Source organism: Procambarus clarkii, chromosome 13 (assembly GCF_040958095.1).
Source record: "Procambarus clarkii isolate CNS0578487 chromosome 13, FALCON_Pclarkii_2.0, whole genome shotgun sequence".
Taxonomy (NCBI): domain Eukaryota; kingdom Metazoa; phylum Arthropoda; class Malacostraca; order Decapoda; family Cambaridae; genus Procambarus; species Procambarus clarkii.
In genome coordinates, this window is record NC_091162.1 from 15,511,094 (window position 1) to 15,532,600 (window position 21,507).

The 21,507-nt window shown below is 37.4% G+C and overlaps 1 protein-coding gene across 7 annotated transcripts in view; it reads right to left on the reverse strand.

Annotated features, from left to right (window-relative positions):
- LOC123757051 (Cyclic nucleotide-gated ion channel-like) overlaps positions 1–21,507 on the reverse strand; it is a 134,407-nt gene that overhangs the window by 10,936 nt on the left and 101,964 nt on the right. For all 7 annotated transcript variants that reach the window (XM_069323700.1, XM_069323699.1, XM_069323698.1 and 4 more), the window contains 2 exons: positions 14,714–16,211; positions 307–819 (listed from right to left, as the gene is read on the reverse strand). In XM_069323700.1, the coding sequence (XP_069179801.1) occupies positions 307–819; positions 14,714–16,211 (2,011 nt within the window). The remainder of the gene's footprint in view (positions 1–306; positions 820–14,713; positions 16,212–21,507) is intronic.

The window sequence follows — 21,507 nt, forward strand, 5'->3', positions numbered from 1 at the left end:
GAATCTACCGTAGATGGAACGTTGCATTATAACAAATCCTTTAATATAGTTATACTGTACCTGTTTACTACTTAATTACAGTATATGATTTGTAAAACAGGTGTCCATTTTTTCAAGTATGTCTGCAACAACTGTCGGGGTGTAGTTAACTTCTTGAATAACTTATGTCAAGGCTATTTCCACACCCATGTATTTAGTATACATAATTTGTTTCACAACATCACATACAAAAAAAAAATTACACACAATTTCTTTTGATTTAATAAAGCTACATAAATATTTGAGATTAAAATTCTCTTAACTGACCATTTTGTCTCTGAGAATCTTTCTGACTCCTAAAACTAAATCTTGAGCTTGAGTCTCCTGTGCTCCATCCAGACCCATTGATCCTAGTTTCACCATAAGCTTATTTACGCCATCTGTGTTGGTTGTACAGCTATCACTGCTCTTGTCCTTAGCTGGGGGGTCCTTTACTACTGGTGAGGCTAAATTGCTTGGCAGGATTTCAGGAACCGTGTTTCCAGATGTATCAAGCTGTTGCGAGTGCTTCAATTCGTCAAGAAGAGCTGGAGGAGGTGGAGAAGACAGTGTTTTTCGCTGGAATGAAACAGTCTTGCTAAGTTTAGATCTTCTGGCTACAAAGCCTTCAACCGTTGGAGCCTTCATAAGTCTCCGCAAGTCAGCACCATCGGGGGGTAAAAGGTTTCCTCTAGAATCCTCACGGGACATTCGTTTTAATATACTTTTAAGAGTTTTTCTCTCTGGTGTTTCAGTACTCTCCGGTGAGGAAAGTGGAGGAGAGACATCATCACTAGGCACCTGCAGAAATATAATGAAAGTGATTTCAGTGCTATTAATAAAAATTACGATAATATTGTATTAATATAATATTAATCATATTAAAATGATATTTATAATGATTATAACATAAATAATAGTAGGGCCATTAATAATATAAAATATAAGAACATTACTGTACAGTGATACAGTAATTAAAATAATATGATTACAAATAATACAAAATCAATTCAAAAATGAAAATATTATAATGATTAACTTTACTGTTGTAAAAAAATTTAATAACCACTGGATATTGGCAACAGTGAAGGTGATTGAAGTTTCTCCGCCCTCTGTGACAAAAGCAGTTCCATGAATGCAGCATCAAAAGCACAACTTACACAACTAAAAGTTAGATTTTATTCCACTCAAACTTCTTACTGACTACCACAATACTATCTCCAGACCTTGTGCACACCTCGTGCACAGACTTTGTGATCGCTACCCTTAGAGCACTAACTTCATATTTAAAGCACTACTTTATTCAGATCTAAAGCACTATTTCCATCTATGAAGCACTGCACTATATTGGCCTTCCCCTCTTATGCATCACCCCCACTACATGAGCAACTTCTCCGCTAATCAGAAATAATTACTAAACCACTACTATATTTACCGTAATGTACAACACACTAGACACCTAACTCACAAATCTAAAAGTAAAGGAACTGATGATGTTTTGGTCCATCCTAGACCATTATTAAGTCAAGTAATTAAAAAAAAAAAAAAGTGGTAGAGAAAGTAAATTTATAAGGAAAGAGATTGAGATGAAAGGCAAGAAGGTTGAAAAATAGGAGTAGGTAAGAAGTATAGGAAAGGGTAGAAGTACCATGGGGGGAAATGTAGACCAGACCACATACTAAAAGGTGAAGGGACGACGACGTTTCGGTCCATCCTGGACCATTCTCAAGTCAATCGACTTGAGAATGGTCCAGGACGAACCGAAACGTCGTCGTCCCTTCACCTTCTAGTGTGTGGTCTGGTCTACATACTTTAGCCACGTTATTGTGACTCATCACCTGCATATGGGGGGAAATCTATTCCTATACCCATTTCCCATACTTCTACCATTACTCCTATTCTTCAAATTTCTCTCTTTTCTTATAAACTGACTTTGTCTAGCACTCTTTATCCATTGCCTGACTTGATAATGGTCCAGAATGGATCAAACACTGTAAATTCTTTTACTTTCAGATTTGTGTGTTGGATACATAATTTTTAGCCACATTATCGTGACTTATTGTCTGCATAAAGCACACCCTTTGCTATTTATTGCATTAGTGTCTCCATTTCCTATACAGTGCTTCTTTTCAAAAGTCTTATCTTTAAAGTTCTGTTACTACCTCACAAGCCCTATCTTCACTATTAAGTTCTATCTCCACTACACAAGTTAAATTCTAAGGGCCTCATCTACAAGAAGAAAAAGTTTTATAATGAATATATAATTCTTATTAACACTACATATGACAAATTTCTTTGAAATAGAAGGCTCTTTTTCTGAGCCCGTCCCTTAGTTGTTTCCTCGAGCCAGACCCTATATGGGACCATACACACCTTCCACCAACCAGACTTTAATGACTTGTTCACCCACCATGTTTTGTAACTTTACAAATACTTATGATTATATTGTTGGCGAAAGGAGACAGTAGTGAACTAAATTTCAGCAACCACCAAGAGATTACAGTACTGTACCTTATTATAATACAAAAGAATGAACATTAGCCATATAAAGCTTTTAAGTGAAAATTAATCTGAATTTTCACTCTGCAGACTATTGGCTAGGAAGACACATAGCATCACCACCACCACAACAAGCTTGACAGAACCAGCAATCTCCCCTGATGCCGAGGGCACCCAAGCATGCTTGGTGAAAACAGGACAAAAATGGAGGGTGCATGGGCAAATAAACAAAAAATTTATATGATGAAAGTTAAATAAAGAGCCTCATCCAATGTAGGAAATATCATCAAATAGCTGGAGGAAAGGAGGGAAAAAGACTCCACAGAACTCTGAAAGGCCTGAAGAGGAAATAGCAAAGCAGATAATTCATTATGTACTTTTAAAGAGTGCACCACATGATTTCTACCTGGAGATAAGCCAAAAACCCCAGAAACCAGCAAAGAACCATCAACCACACCTAGCCCAAATAAACGATACAAGCAAAGTTCAGATAACAACACAGGCATTTGAAATGCCAAAATGCCGAAACTGTGTTCAAGGTTGCATGTTGCAGGTTGCAGTGTTAAGTTTTAAAATCTACCTGGAGAAGATCAAGGCAAATGGAAGGACCTTCGACAAGCTGCCGGCTTCCTGTCCTTGTTGAGACTACTAGTGGCCCTCAGGTAATCAGTCCCAAAGGGAGTGATGACGAACCCTAATTATCTGACACAGATGTGAAGCAAATAGACTGTGCGGAGATGAAGACCCACCAAGAAATTGGTATATGTTCTCAAAATGATCATCAGGGAAAAGTTACACTCCCTGTTATAAGAAGCAGCACTGCATTATGGTCTCTATAAAGACTATATATTTACATTTCAAGTCAATCCGAGGAGATGTTCTTAAGGTATCAACAAAGTAAAAGGATATTATATATATAAAAAAAAAAAGCAAAACCATACTGCATTTCCCTGACCTAATCCTAAGGTTTAGAATGTTAACTTTAATTGTAATAAATATGCAAAAGTAAGAATAATCACGATAGAACATTGGGCCACAGGTCCAGAGCTGTCTACTGTATGGGTTTAAGATCATGCTTGTTGAGAGACGGTGGAAGAGAAAGAGGTAGAGAGAGAAAAGAAGAGAGACATGTATAATAAAGATATGATTTATAGTTCAATAGTGAATAAATAATCACACTGGAGATTTACAATATTTCTAAGCATATGCAAAGACTGTTCTGAAAATATTAGATATGTATGATGCTCTAACATCTAACTAAGATTTAGAAAGTGAATAATTCTACAAAGATCTAACAAAGGTAAACATACAACGTAATGTAATTTCTTTCAGAACAATAATTTAACTTCTCATGAATTCCTTCAATAAAAGCTAGTTGGCAACAGATCTGATAAGGTTCCATGGAAAGAGAAATGAAGTAGACCAACAGACAGTGCATGTTTCATGATGTGGGTTACCTTAGGTCAATTATTTAAGTATAGATCTATCAATAATCATAGATTGGTGAGAGCTAATAAACATTGGATGTTATGTTTCAATAAGCAAAACTGTAAAAAAAAAGTTTCCTCAAATGTACAGATTTAGTAAACAAATATTTATTTCATGATTATAACCTGAAGAAAGTTATCCATCACTATGAAATACACCTATATCTATGTAAATACTTGATGTTAAAACAAGAAACTAATGACAAAAAGATAAGAGCAATGATAATTTTAATGAAAATGATATGTAGAAAGTGAATGCAAAGAAGGAAATGACATGTGGAAGAAATCAGTTGGATGACTGAATACTTAACTGTCTATTAATAAGTCCAGTAATATATACAGGAGGATATATATATATATATATTCACTCAATAATACTCTGGTATTTAAGAAAAGAAATTGGTCCATTATAAAAACACAGCAAAGACTTACCATAGGAAAAATCCCATAGCTATTTAAAAATGGCCTTATAATAAACAATGTAATAACGATTTTGTTTTAACATGAGCTCATAAATTTTACACAGATCTATTAAAAAAATTGTACAACAATACAATTAAAGAAATGAGAATTAACAATACATTCCAAAGGGTACCCGATGCTCTTCTAGATACTAGAGCAATTTTGTCAGGTGCTGAAGAATGTAAAAGCACCAGGAGATGGAATTTCATGTGATGTCATATAAGGGGACATGGGGAGAGGATGGGGCTTTAGGGAATTAATAACTGTTTTAATTAATCTATTCACAAAATGCATCAGAGAAAGATGTAATAGTGCTATACAGTAGTCATATTTCACTTCAAAGTAGGAAAATGGTACCTAAAAAAACTACAAATCATTGAGCCTTTTACTAGTTACATAAGATTTTTATAAAATATTACTCACCAGTAGACTTTAAGATGACTTGATTTTAATCACTCAAGAAAAAAGGCAAATTTTCAACGTAATTACAGTGCCAGAGATAATCTAGAAGTTCTCTGGAAATTGTTCTAAAGATACAATGAATGCCAAATACTGTACCTCTATACTGTTTAGGATTCATTGTGTAATGACTTCATTCAACAAGTACAACCTCTATTGTAAGTGCTTCAGGGAAACAGAAAATTCAGGTCACCAATACAGTATTTGCATTACAGTTCTGACAATAATTATAAGAATGTTGCTCATATATACACATACAGTGTAATTATACTGTTATCATGAGTGAGAGTTTTCTGTTCTACACTGAGAGAAGTAGAATTTAGCACAGGATCAAGTTATAATCCAAGGCCAAATGCAACAATGTGATACCATGTGTCTAAAGCTCCTTACAGTTTGGTTGAAAGAAGTTTTCAAGTCAAGTGCAAAGAAACTGGCAAAACCAACAGAGTTTTGGCATTTATGGCGGCATGTTGGCGGTTCCATGATTCCCTGTGGATGAAAATGCATCTCCTGTTCTCAGTCCTACATTGTGGCTTGTTGAGCTTGAAACCATTGCTCCTTGTTTGTGTTACATCTGACCTTTTGAAGAAATTTTCCAGATCAACATCCTCCAATTTCTTCAGTATTTTAAACGTTTCAATAAGATCCGCCCTGTCATGCCTGGTTTGTAGTGCTGTTAGCCCTGTGGCCCTCAACCATTCCTGAAGCTGTTGTATTCAAGGTGATTTAGTTCTATTATTCTTCTTACCACACAGTTAACCATCTCAAGTGATACAGCATATCTTCTAGGTGTGGTTGCCATGAATGAACACAGTAGTCAAAGTTGATTCATACAAAAGACATCTTAAGCCACAAACTCTTATTTGTGTTGATTGTAAAGATTGGGTACTATTTATGCCAGGGGGTCTTTTCCTAATATGCACTAATACACTTGACAATAATAATAAGCCACTAATACGCACAGCGTTTCAGGCAAACAGTCCGACAACTTCGCGCAAAATCAAGAGGTGGCAACAGGGACAGGAAGCTGGTGGCTGGTGGCTTGTCAAAGGTTTCCTATTACAGTATTCCTGAAGATTTTTACAGTTGAATTTCAATGTGAAGTACTCTTCTTTCTGTCTTGGTATTTACAGCTCCAGTGGGTAGGTGATTCGGCGAGTTTATTACCCAACAGGTGAAAAAGTATCTTGTGTGTTCTGCCCTATATTGTGGCTTGTTCAGCTTCAAGCTTCTTTTAAAAAAGTAGATCAGATTAATATCTTCCAATTTGTTCAGCATTTTAAAGGTCTCAATGAGATCAGCCATGTTGTGTTGTGTAGTATGAGAGTTGACTTAGTTCTGGGATGATTTCTGTTGCTCTGCTATGAACTTTTACCAAAGCAGATACTGTACGTCATTTTGAATGTGAGGTCTCAATACTATAATGCTTAAACTGCGCAAATCATACATATACGGCGGGATTAACTGTCACGGACTGGCGCAGATCTCATTTATATATGATTTGCATATTTAAAATAGTCCTGTACATAGATAAAGCTCACATTTGCTTCCTCAGGCCACCAGCAACCATTCCCCCATCTTGATAAAAGTTCATTTGATTATTCCTAAAGTTTGATAGTTTTTTGTTTTACAGCAACTCCTACATGTTGAGCAGCTTTCAATGACTGGTGAATCATAACTCCTGCTTCCTTTTCTTCCTCAATCTGCTACATGGGTTGTGTTGCTGATATAATAGTTATGTTCAATGTTACAGGCAAGGCTTCAATACTGTTTTTGTTACCCACATTACCATAGATCTTTGTGTCATCTGCAAGTTTGACGATGTGGTTTGTAATGTCCTCTCCTACCTGGATTTGATCAATCATGCTCTCCTATGATAACAGTCCGGACATAACAAAACATATTTTGTGTGTATTATTCATATGAAATATATATTACACAGTAAGAAATCTGTATGAAAAAGTTAAAATAATACCAACATAAATATACACATGAAGATCTTCACGCTGGCCTAGGTAAATGCAATGATCATATGGCAATAGGGGTTCAGGTGCTGAAGTTTGTGTGACTTTCAAGTTTTTTGGTTGCCTCCCTTGACTGGTGGGAGACAGCACTGAGCTATTGGAACTATATGGGCAACATTGGTATTTAAACAGTGATACAAAACATTGATCTTTATTTGATGATGACCTCATTGCACTACATGATCAACACATGATGATGACTGCACTTTAAGGGTCAATGTTATAGCACTAAAAATATAAGTACCATAACAGAAGCTGCATGTAACCAAACAGGACTAGCTTGTATACATATATACTCTACCAAGAGCAAGCTAATTTTGTATAAATGACAGAGGAAATGATACAAGTTCAAGAAGTTTCTTAAACATACAAAACCTGATAATTAATATCTTCTTGCAAGATTTTTGGAACCACAAGTAATGCATAATCTGGAAACATTGTTGCCTTTGTAATATATTCATTCTTTCTATACCTTGTGAGCGCCACTTTTCTCACAGGACTAGGGGGTGTCCTTGTGCAGAATCTTCTTCAGGTTTTTTATTAATCTAAAAGTATTTCACACTTTTGAAAAAAAAACACTAGCAATATTTTATGAAAGTTAAACAAGTGGCTTATGCACATGTTAAATGTAAAATTGTTGTTTATCGTATTCTTATCAATCCATCCTTAACTGTAGACAAAATTAAAATATGGTCTACAGTCTGATTTTGAAGGCAAGAATGTGGATAAATATTGTTATTTATCTTAATTTACTGAAGAGACTCATCTCTAGTGGCCTTAATAGGGATAGGAAGTGCATAGTCCATCACAATTTAGACCACAGATACCTCAGAATGCACTTGGAGTCCTCACACTCCACCTGAAATACAGTACAGGGATCTGTCTAATTACCAAAAGCTTCCTACCATTACATAAGTTGTGAAGAACTATGATATAGTGTATTTACTCACTATAATGTTGGTGCTGAATGTAGATGAAAAAACATTTTTACTCTGAAATAATATAATTTTATAGCGAAATTGGGTCCATTGAATTACCCAAAATCACATTTTCTCTTGGAGCGCCGACTTCCTGTAGCGTCACCTGCCACTTATTTTCATCTAATTTCATTATAAAATATTATTTCAGAGTAAAAAACCAGCATTGAATGTAATGAAACGCCATTTTCTGGGTGAGACCTGGAGGCTCCCCGGAGCTAACCGGGCTGATTTGAATGTATTAGACCCTGGCATCAGTCAAGTGAATGGAGTTCTTAAGCCTACCGGTGACCACGAGCTAAAACCTGGCCCCCTCAGAGAGGCACGAGGAGCAATGGCCTATAGAAACCCCCACGTGGTTGGAAGCATTCTATGTCTGCCATCGACCAGGTCAGGCCCCCAGAAAGGTAAGTATCAAAACAAACCCCTATTCTGGTTAAGAAATTGCTACTGAAAGCCGAACTAGTGGACAAAACTCCTCAAATGAAAATGAGCAAACGGGCATGTCATCACCATGTCACCGTGCCGTTGTCTGTGCAGCTCTCTTCTCCCTGGGAAGGGGGGGGGGGGAAACCCCAGACCCTCGCTCCAGCTACCCACCATGCAGTTCCTAGGCTGGATGTCAAAACCGGGGAAAAAAAAAGCCGACCGGAGGGAGGGAGGGTTGTCGGGGAGCCTCCGGGTCTCATCTAGAAAATGCCGTTTCATTACATTCAACTCTGGTTTTCTTGGGGAAGCCTTTGGCTCCCCGGAGCTACTTACTCAAAGACAAAAACAAGAGGGAAGAGGGACTTACCCATGAGGCGATCGCACTCGCTCCTTAACTCGAAGTTGAGACAACTGGCTGCAACCATCGACTCAATGCGACATATTCCCAACTAGGCCCAGGAACATTGACGAGGTAGTGAGCGGCCAAGATCCTGTTCGACTTCCAAAAACCCCACCCCCGAATGTCAGCCCAAGATATATTACTGAAGATGCTAGCCAATGCAGCAAACTTACGAACGTCGTGGGCACGGGAATAGATGCAGGCTGGCTCGACCGAATAACCCTGCGGATGACCTGGGAGACCCGAACCCTAGAACAGGAAAGAAGGGAAAACGAGTCAACCCAAAGTGTGTCCCCGGCCACAGAGGCTGAGGCACGCAGGTAACGGCAGAGAGCCACGACAGGACACAATACATGCACCCGTGGCCTAACCAACCAAACATCAACAACCCAAGGACCCCCCTCCAGGAAGCAGTAGTCTCATTCTTCGCCAGAAAAGAAGGAGACGGTTGCAAATGAACAAACCTACCACAGGACCAAAAGAGCAGAAACCCCTGCGCCGGAGTAGAGCATGAAGCTCCCCGACCCGACCCCCAGAGGCCAATACGTACCAAGAAGGAAAGAGTATAGGGGGATTGTTTTGGGGTGCTTACCTTTCTGGATGCCTGACCCAGTCGATGGCAGAAACAGAATGCTTCCAACCACATGGGGGGTTTCTATAGGCCATTGCTCTTTGTGCCTCTCTGAGAGGGGCCAGGTTTTGGCTTGTGGTCTCCAGTAGGCCTAAGAACTCCATTTGCTTGACTGATGCCAGGATCTAATACTGTACATTCATATCAGCCCGGTTAGCTCTGGGGAGCCGAAGGGGCACCCCCCCCAGAAATATGATTTTTAATGTTCTAGATTCACCACCAAAATTATAATGAGTAAATATGTCATATTTATTCATTACTTACATAATGCTAGGAAGCTTTGGGTAGCTTTGAGTAGATTTGGGTAGCTTTAGGAAATTAGATGAACCAAAGTACAGTATTCATATACAGTAAGACATCTGAAACAAGCAGCCCTGCCAAAACTCTCCATCCTCTAAGCTCACAATGGTGCCTTGTGGTAGCACATCACAAAATACTGCTTCAGTTTCATACAACCTGCATTCATAGCAAACTCACCTACTGTTGCCAGGCACATGTATCAGCAACAAGCCATAATTACCCTATGAAGCCTAGAGGTCATACAAAATGCATCCATGTGAATCATGTTCATTGTCCTGTGCTCATACCCCATCCCAGGTCTCCAAGGAAAAACAACAATTCTCTTGTGGCTAGAATCACAATTCTAGCCACAAGAATTGATACCATATAATTACCTTAGTATAATTATCTATGTGTAGTTCCAGGATGTAAGTTATGTTTGTGGTGTCCCTTCTTCCCAATACTCTTTGTCATATGATGTTTTGAAAGTTATTTTTTTTTAGCATTCACCACCTTCTTGCTTAACTTGTTCTAACCATCTACCACTGTTTGCAAAGCAGAATCTTATATTTTTCAGCACCTTTTATTTCCTTAGCTTGAATCTATGACCTCATGTTCTTAAAGTTGTATGTTTTTTCCAGTCTGATACATTGTCTCTGATTACTGCCCCTCATTTGTCTGTTGATTAGAACATTTTTCATCCACTTGAGATGTCTGCCACCCATCCAGTTGTACTCACCTAATTGTACTCACCTAATTGTGCTTGCCGGGGTTGAGCTCTGGCTCTTTGGTCCCGCCTCTCAACCGTCAATCAACAGTTGTAATTACCTAAGTGTAATTAGTTGTGTATGGGAAAGAATGCTTACATTTAGAAGAGTAGCTTTCCCATGCTTTTGTGCAGTGTAGCCATACACCACCTCATCCCCAAAAAGGAAATTTGTTTCTGATCAAAGAAAGTGTATTGGGCCGCATTGTGAGGCATCCCTTCTGTACTATGGTGTTTATCTCAGTTTTTTCCCAGTGTCACCATACAGTATATTAAATGGTGAGTGATAAATGAATCTAGTTTGTGTGTGTTTCTTGTCATGTGTGTTTAAGGAAATATATGTTAGCACATGAATTAGAAGGTTTATCTGACTCAATACACTTAAAGGAGTTATGTACAGTGCATCTGAATTCTTCTTGTATTTAAAGAAGTGTCATCTTTATTTGTGTGTAGTACTTAGCTATAAATTGCAGTAACTGAAATGTAAGGTATCCTCTCCCCCTCTTTCCTTACATCATCTCTAGTATCTCAGAGCTGAGGGTCAAGTGCTCCTCACTTCTGATATTTAGAGGTGATAATTAATACTTTGAGAGTGACACCACTAAAGTAAAATCTCAGGTTTTATAGTTGCGTTTTTAGCATGTTAAACAGGCGCACAGTGCAGGGGTTAAGACAGTTGACGTATGTCAACTGGGCTTATTTTCCCTCTACTGTGTGACTAAATCACCATATTTTGGGGATATCATCTCATATTTATGTACTCTTGTGTACTCTTACATACCCTTATGTACCCTTCTGACATTGCACTCAACAGTTATCCTACAACTAACTGGTACTGCAGTCGTTACAATTATATGCTAAATTTACAAAGTCGAGCTTGCTGAATTACAATGAGGAAATCCTTATGTATTCACATACATAATTTTGAATTTACTGTATTGTATACAAACATATACAGTACATAACTTTAAAGATCATGGTCGTAGAAACAGCAAAAATCATTGTTAGGATCAAGAAAGAGAAGGAGCAGGAATGAGAAATTTGCCAAAATGTTATGAAGTGTCTTTTGAAGAATAAGGTTAACCTTGTTTAAAACTAATCATGAGCTATCCTTCATGTTTTGTTGTCTCACAATAGATTGGGAAGAATTCATCAAAATTTCCCCTCACTATCTCATCCCATCCAATCCATGATTTTCTTCTTCCTGCCACTAGCTACATGGCCCAGAATAGGACTATGGGGGCAACCCCCTCTAATATGAGATATATGTTTGGATTTTACTAATTTCATTATAATACTTCCTCGAGAAGCCTAAATTCTGTCACACTAGAAAAAGCACTGGACTGACTCCTAACTAAATTCTTTACATAAGTAAACCAACCCATCACTGAGGCTGACCCACATCTACAGACAATGACATCCGCCCTAACACAGCTACCGATGCTATATACAAATCGTTTGAACTGATGCTGGACAAATTCCTATATAACTTCTTAGCACACCTTACCCAAGTCACTCTCCAGGCTGACTTGCCACAAACCACAACCACTGGCACCAAGAGTAAGACATTCCTAGCTGTACAAACCTCCCAGCGATCTGGCACTTTGACCGAAAAACCACATAAAACCACACTCTCCCACGACACATCCTCTAACCACTCCCAGATATTCAACAAGCTGTACTACTGACACGTTAAAGAAGGCCGATACAATCACATCCCAGATGTAACAATCCAAAATACGACAACATAACATAACCCATCTTAAACTAACCTACCCCAACCTAACCTAACCTTATACACATTAACCCCATGTTACTTAATGTATTCTAACTTATCCTACCCTAAACTATCTAAATTGTGAATAACTCCCAAACATACTTCGACTTCATACTTCAAAACTCAGTCTCTTGACTACACCACACACTTTCCATAGAACAGCAACACTTTGCTACCACCATCAACACAACTCCTCATCTTGCCATCCTGAGTCCATTTCCCCTCATATGTTTAGTTTTGTCTTTATCTTCACACAAAGAGAAGACATCGATACCGTTCAATCTCTGCCAAATTATAATCATTGATGCACCACTGTGAGTGCCATATCTTTCAACATTACCACTCGTGAAGTCATTGGGAGAAAAAACCTTCATGCAAACTGCACGTATTGTGAAGAATAAAAAGTAAGACTAAATTCAAGTAGACATTATTATATTAATTCATATTTCTTACATGTTAAAAAGCATCTAAGAGCTTCTCTGTGTTATACTTTGTTAATTTAAATGATGTGCAAGTTTTTGCTGAGCCATATGCCAATGTTTGCTGAGCAATGTGCAGATTTTGCTGAACAGTGTGCAGGCTTTTGCTGAACAATATGCAGGTTTTTGCTGAACAATATGCAGGTTTTTGCAGAACAATGTGCAGGTTTTTGCTGAAAAAATGTGCAGGTTTTTGCTGAACAATGTGCAGGTTTTTGCTGAACAATGTGGAGGTTTTTGCTGAGCAATATGCATGCATGGTTTTTGATAAGCAATGTACATGTTTTTGATGAACAATGTACATGTCTTTGATGAGCAATGTCAATGTTTCTGATGAGTAACATGCAGGTTTTTGCCAAGTGATATAACGATGAAGGTGTTTATGAAAGCATATACCTGTAGTGGCAAAACAGTGATATATAACGGGATATTTTTACCACACTTGTTTACCTCAAATTCATCAAGCTTGAAAAGAAGGCAGAAATGTTAAAAACTCTATTATTACACCTCAAAGTATACTTTATGTGAAGACTCAATTCATTTCAATATTCACAGATTAAAGATATGTTCTTATTTACAGCTTAATTACTTAGTACTGTATATACAGTGCAGTAGCTTATTTGAAACACTTTATCTGCTTAACCTACCATTTTTATAAATGTGTCCTAGTGTATAGTTACACTATACTAACTAGTTACACTAACTAGTTGTCCTAGTTACACCCATCCAAATTAATTTGTCCTTGTCTACCCATTAATCCCTTAGAAAGTTTTCAATGTGTTAATAACATCTCCCCTAACTCTTCTATCTTCCAGGAATGTGAGGCTTAATTATTGTACTTCAATCTTTCCCAGTAATTCATACTTCTGAGTTTTGGGACTAGTCTCATAGCATACCTCTGGAATTTCTTTAGTGTATCTTCGATATGCTGTAAACACATGAATAGTATATATATTCTGTATATGTATATATGTATGTATGTATGATGTGTAAATCACGAAAATTAACATGTGATGAAAAATGTGAGTGTTAGACCACGAAGGAAGGATTGAAGCAGGAATTTTCTTAAGTATTTTCATATTTAATAATACATCTTCAGAAGGATGGCTTTACAAGTCCATAGATTGGTTATATAGGCAGGAGAGAGGTGAATTGAAGTGAGGTACAATGACATATATATGAACATAAATACTCTGTAAGACACAGCCAACTGTCTAATGCTTTGTTTGTTCATTTGTCAGAAAATTCTCGCCAAATTGATTAAGAGATGGCTTCTTCAATAACGAATTGTAAATTCCCCTTTGAATAGGAACATAATTGAATCTGCTTTAATACAGATTACAAAATCATGTAATTGGAACATTAGCAGTGATTTATATAATTTAGATTAATTTCTGATTGATCAGTTAAAGGGCAATTTGAGTAAGATCATTGATACACATTTGTCTCACTAATACCTTGTTAATGTCCACTATCTTATGATATTAACATCCACGTATGAGCCTATTAGTCCATATGATGCAGCTCCTATTTATATCCACCCAATCCTATTCATATACAGTATATGTCACTGTACTTCACTTCACTTCACCTCTCTCCTGCCTATATAACCAATCTACTGATTTGTAAATCCATCCTTCTGAAGATGTACAGTATTATTAAATACAAAAGTACTTAAGGAAATTCCTATTTCAATCCTTCCTTCATGGTCTGACACTGATGTATGTATGACATACATACAAACATATATATTATATAATATATATATATATATATATATATATATTTATATATATATATATATATATATATATATATATATATATATATATATATATATATATATATATATATATATATTTTGTATCCACATACAGTAACACTATATATAGGGGGTACCACCTCTGGGTGTGCTTGTAAAGACCCTCATATTATACAAGCATTTGACAATTTCTGTGCATTTTAATTTAAAATAAACATATTATTAGAATTAAATTAACAAAGAAACAATAATTTTAAGAGTTACCTTTAAAGAGTCGACTTTATGAAACTGCCGAAATGCAATTCCATTTTCTGTAGACTGAGGTTGGAGACTTTTGGGTGAACCTTCCTTCTCCTTTGAGCTCCCTCTAATAGACTTCGAATCCATATCACACACTGAAATTATATCACTGCTAATTTTAGTGCTTTCACTTTGTTTTTTAACTAAAATGGGTTTTTCTTCACTCACAGGAGATACTTCATTTTCACTCTGGCTTTCCCCTATTTTTTTATCTTCTTGAGCATGATCTATATCTTCACTATCACTTTCTCTTGTTGTTTGTAACTTATTCACAATTTCATGGGGTTTTATATTTAAATCATGATCCTCTGTACTTCGTATACGACCTTCATCCATGGCTTTCTTAAAACTATCACTGCGACTAATTTTATCTTTCATAGTAGCAAGTTTTGAGGATTCTACCATTGACTTATCTGATATTGTTACACTGGTCCTTTCCTTGGGTGTAGTGTTTAATTTCTTTGATAACAGTTTTCCAAAGGCTCGTTCTAAAGCCTGGCTACCTGGAACACTATTACTGTTTGCATGAATATCTTTTGATATAACTGAACTACCACTGTTTGCAACTTTTTCACTACTTCCATCAGGATTGTGTTTGGTTTCTACACCTTTATTGAGGTCATTTATCGGGCTCTTTAACTGTGGTTTGGTGTCCAAATCTTCTAGATCTTTGTTTTCTAATTCATCTGTGGTTCCAGTTGATTCTGTTGTAACTGTAGCTGTTGTAGCAGGTCTTACTAATGTCAATGATTGTGTTAAATTTGCTGGTGCTGATGACTGTGTAGCTGTTAGTGTGCCTGCTGGTGTGTCTGTTCTTGTCTCTGATGTTACTGGAGTTGTCGGCGGAGGTGCACCTGATGTAAGCACTGCTGCTCTCAGTCTATTCTTGAGCATTCCTGCTGGTCGTGGTTTTACATCAACAAGATGGGATTTATCCTTTGTAGCTTGTGTTTCTTGTTGAGGCTGAGGTGATTTGGCAGGAACAATAGTGACTGGTGAGGTAATTTTCTTGGGAACAGCATCAGGTAGGCTAGTGCTCACTTCCTTTTGTTGTTCTGCTTGTTCTCTTTCTTTTCTCTCTTTTTCTTCTCTCTCCATTCTTTCCTTGTCTTCTTTGGCCTTTAAAAGCTTTAACCGTGCAAAAAGAGGCAAACCAGCACCAATGACTTCGGGTTCTTCCTCCTGTTTTGGAGGGTCCTGTTGCTTTTGTTGCTTAGCATCCTCCTCTTCCTTTATTCTTTGTCTTTCCTTTTCTTCCCTTTCTTCTTTTTCTTTAAGGAGTTTGAGACGCTGGAGCAGAGGCAACCCTGCCCCTAAGACACCCTGTGTCTCCTCATTTGATGCTGCCCTGCCTGGACTGACTGTCTGATTCATCTCATCACTCGTTACTCGAGCCATTCTCTTTAAGACCCCTCGTGCTCCTCCTGCAGAAGAATCGCTGCCGCTTCGTCCACTGATCCTCCTGAGAAAGACAGCAAGCAGCAGGGGTTAGCAATAAAATGGCATATGTCATGTGAACTTCGGAAGGCAACCAAGGTTTAACAAGTGTTTTGCTGATGATAATTATATACTGGTATGAAATCAAGGTTTAGATAATGAAATATACATCATGTAATCAGCTCCATATATAGTATATTGTAGAGCAAAATAAATAGGAGGATACAAAGAATGAAACACCTATAAAATATATAAATGCAATTTCTAAGACACAAACATGTGACAATATACCAGGAGGGTGCACTGAATGAAGTAGCCCTTCATCTTCCATAACCATATACTTAAAAGCATGCATAACTATGGAGCACAGTACACTGCATTTACAAAAGCAAGTGTGAAGGAGAAAAAATGTATATGAGCATGTAGTTTCAGTCTTGAGTAAAATAAATACTTTGAAATAAAAATAATACATTACTCTATTTGATAATACAGTAAATTGAGTATTTCATATATCAAAGCTACTAGTAAAGTGTAGCCATAAGTTTATCTTCATAACATCATACATACAGTACTTATGGTTTGGGTTACATTGAATTAAATTCTTTGAAATCCTTATTTACTGAGGTGAGCCGTGGTTATGAACAGTATATTTATCAAGTGCAAATAGTTATGGAATAGCATAAGAAACCAAAACAAAAAGTAATAACAATCAAAGAATCCAATGCTACCTTTGAAGTGGTTTGAAAGAGTAAACAAGGTTCATTTACCATATCTGTTAGAAAAATCATTAAATCATCATAAAAAATAATGTTCACAGGAAAGGGGCTGTGAATATCTGCTAATTTCTGAAAACTAAACCCCTCCCCCCTCACCTGCTTCATCTGGTCTTACTGCCTTTATGTCTAATTCTGTCAAGTGCCTTTTAATCTCAACTCTTGGCAAGTCACTCTCTTACCTCTTCCTTGCTTACTGTGAAGATACTCCAGTGTCTCTTCAGACTATCTGACAAATATCAGTGTCAGCACACACTGTCCTCTCCCCCACCTGACCTTGTGTGTCAGAACACACTGCCCTTTCTCCCACTTGGCCTAGTGTCAGAACACACTGCCCTTTCTCCCACCTGACCTAGTGTGTCAGAACACACTGCCCTCTCTCCCACCTGACCTAGTGTGTCAGAACACACTGCCCTCTCTCCCACCTGACCTAGTGTGTCAGAACACTCTGCCTTCTCTCCCACTTGACCTAGTGTGTCAGAACACACTGTCCTCTCTCCCACCTGACAGTGTCAGAACATGTAGACCCCTCTCCCTCCCTACCTTGTGTGTCAGAACATGCTGCCCCTTTACCATACAGTACACTCTGCACGAGAACATGTTGCCCCATCCCACTCTACCCTACTTTGTGTTTCATAACTTGTCAACTTCTCTAGCTCTATCTTGTGTGTCAGAACATGTAACCTCTGCCTTCACTATGTGTTCAATATTATTAGTTATCCCAATTATACAAATGGTCTTTTCATTGCATTCTGTTAAAAGAAAAACAGTAAATTTTGCTGCAAGAAGGAAGTAGTGGTTGTCTCCATCCATCACACACGGAACACTGGCTGGAATGAGGGAGAAAATAAAATAGGAGAATAATGATAATGTTTGTGCTTCAGAGGAATTGCAAAGAAAGTTGGGTTTTAAAAAGGCTTTCCAAAAGCCTTTTTTAAAAAAGAGAAACATGATGTAGGAGAGTAATATCCAAAACTCAGTCCAAGAGACGAGACGAGATGATCCAAACGCAAGTACCAGGAGCAGCGAGAAACAAGATTTACCTTGTGAATCTTGCTACTGTAATACCTAAATTAATAGTTGAAAATATTTACAACATTCTTAAAAAAAATGGATTTTCTCCTTCTGATAAATATTACCGTTCAAATATACCAATGAAACATGACCCCAGAAATGCCATCTCATTTGCATCAAAGCATTACCATAATATATATTCAGCCACTATATGTTACTACATTGCCATATTTAAAATAATTACATGTATTAGATATGGCTAGCACAATATCTTATATGCAACAACTGTATATATATGTAATATAATATGTATATACACACACACACAATATATATATATATATATATATATATATATATATATATATATATATATATATATATATATATATATATAGTATTTATTTATTTATTTATGTGTGTGTGTACTCACCTATTTGTGCTTGCGGGGGTTGAGCTTTGGCTCTTTGGTCCCGCCTCTCAACTGTCAATCAACTGGTGTACAGATTCCTGAGCCTACTGGGCTCCATCATATCTACATTTGAAACTGTGTATGGAGTCAGCCTCCACCACATCACTGCCTAATGCATTCCATCCGTTAACTACTCTGACACTGAAAAAGTTCCTTCTAACGTCCCTGTGGCTCATGTGGGTACTCAGTTTCCACCTGTGTCCCCTTGTTCGCATACCACCAGTGTTGAATAGTTTATCCTTGTTTACCCGGTCGATTCCCCTGAGGATTTTGTAGGTTGTGATCATGTCTCCCCTTATTCTTCTGTCTTCCAGTGTCGTAAGGTGCATTTCCCGCAGCCTTTCCTTGTAACTCATGCCTCTTAGTTCTGGGACTAGTCTAGTGGCATACCTTTGAACTTTTTCCAGCTTCATCTTGTGCTTGACAAGGTAGGGGCTCCATGCTGGGGCCGCATACTCCAGGATTGGTCTTACATATGTGGTGTACAAGATTCTGAATGATTCCTTACACAGGTTCCACACACACAGGTGTGTGTGTGTGTGTGTGTGTGTGTGTGTGTGCGTGTGTGTGTGTGTGTGTGTGTGTGTGTGTGTGTGTGTATAAAGTGATATGCATATATATACCTGTATACATATACATAAATACATACATACCCAGCATGACTGAAGCCACACTTTCGAAGATGAGATCTGGTAATTTACTGTACAATGTTTCATCTTGGTATGGGACCTTGCCAGCAAGACATGAGTACCCTATGTAGTGGTTGGCAAACTTGATTTGTAAACTAGAAGACCTGAGTTCAAATCGTGGGCAGGGTGGGATGCTTGGGACTATTTCTTTACTGTTAGCTCCTCTGTATATCCAGCGGTATTTGTGGACATGAACATAAAACAATTGGGGGATCATGTTCTTGCATAAACATAAACAAGTAGAGTGATTCTTTAAAATAAGAAATGGTAGCAAAAGATCTTAACCTGTGAAAAAGAGCCAGAAGACATCTGCTTCCGTTCCCTCCAGAGAAAACAATGAAGAAATGTTCAGGGATCTTTATAAGTGCAATTTGTAATCTTACAATTCATGTCAGTGCTGCATAATCTCGCTATCTAGTTTGAACTGTAAACAACTAGATCACAAATGAAAAACTTCTTGTCGTGAGAAAAGACGTGCAGGGAATGGTGGACTTTAAAGAGGTATCAGGAGATAACAGTGCCAGCTGCTAATGGTGTGCTTAAAGTTTGATAAAAATACCCATGAAAGTTTCACAATCATTCCTTCAACACAAGAACATTACACCCATAAACATAAATATGTTAAATCTTCACTCTACAATTTTAGAATACAGTACATCAGATTTCTTTTCAAATATTATTTAAGTGCTTAAGGAACTTTTGATTTCTCAGACCTTTGAAACTAAACTTTGTTATGCAAACAAAGTACTTCAGAGAAATATACATTAATTATTGTTAATCCTAGCTAACTATAAAACAATTACAATATGTAAATGCAATTACAATAATTTAATCAAGAAATATGTGCAAAAAGACATTTTTAAAGTGCACATGTCAAAGAAAAAGATTCTATAACACCAAATGAACATAGATGAATAAAGATGAAGTTAACTGTTACAAGCTACCAGTGTATCATGGAGTTGAGTTGTGAATGCCCTGAATAATGCCACTACACCAAGGTCCCAGCATCAGTATGACATGCAAAATTCCTGAGGGTCAAGGAGAGGTTAAGACATCCACGAGAACACTAAGGAATGCCAGCTTACTGCTCGACACTCGTGCTATAATGGTGGTCGTGCCCAACACTACTTATGAACTATACTTTCTGTGACCACATAAAAGTTGAAGCATAGATTATATGATATTTGCATAATTTCCTTTACTGGTATTTCATGTGAATCCTCTGGGAAGTCTTCCACAACCAACAATACAACACAAATCTTTCAGCTACACAGACACTGGTAATGGTTCCTGGACGGTCAGTACCTTACACGGTGGATGTCTAACGTAATAACTTCAAGCACTGTACAGTAGATATGTCCTCCTAGTAATTGATTAGTGACATGCTGAACTAGGGTAATACCACCAGCTGAGGAATAAGCTGTCATTCCCTAGTGCAAGAATGTACAATTGCCGATGTCTTGTTTGACTTAGAATCTACATTAGGCTCACTTGGTGATAAATGCTAATGTATATCTAAAGGTTCTTAATATTTGAATACCTGAAGGATACCCGCTTGTGGACTGCTGGTTTATCCTTTCTGTTTGGGTCCCTGGTGGAACCAAGACATTACAAGTTATTCAAAGAAACACCTGAGACTATTGTTAGTACAGTATACAATAAATTAATTCATGTTCAACATTAAATGAGAGAACCTATGGTAATGAATAGTGTATATATTCTAATTATATTTAAAGTTGTCACACTGTATATGGATGAATTAGGAGAAGCCCAGCTGCAAATGCAAGAATTATTATCATTCGTTAACGTCATGTTGTCATACTCTTGGTAACAAAAGTCAAGAGAAGTCCTGAAGTGAAGCCAAGGCATGAACTGGGAAGACAACCACTCCACAACCCCCATAGTAATACAGTAATACAGTATAGTAATGTGAGTAATACAGCTGCAGGCACCAGTGCCAATCTCCTTTGTCTTAAGCTAATCTAGCAGAGGATCATGAAAGAATAACATGCTCACTCAGCAAACCCTTGTTATAAACAAACCAGCAAAAGCAGCGAACACACGAAGACTTATAAACACCAATATATTAACGTACAGTATTAAACCGTGTAAAATTATATCCACTGTGCAAAATATGTTTCAATGGAACTTTAATCCAATTCTCTACCTGCCCTTCTGACATGGAAAACAGGAATGATTATGAAGAGGCTTAGTGAGGTGGACTTAGTTCAGGTGCTGCTATCTGGTGGCAGCACTAGGAGGCTCAATGAGCCAGCCAATAGTTTACTAAGTTACTCCAATCTGAAGATTACCAACGATGGCTCATATATACTTTGAGTGTTTATGGTTTGGAGCTTTGTATTCGGTAGTTCA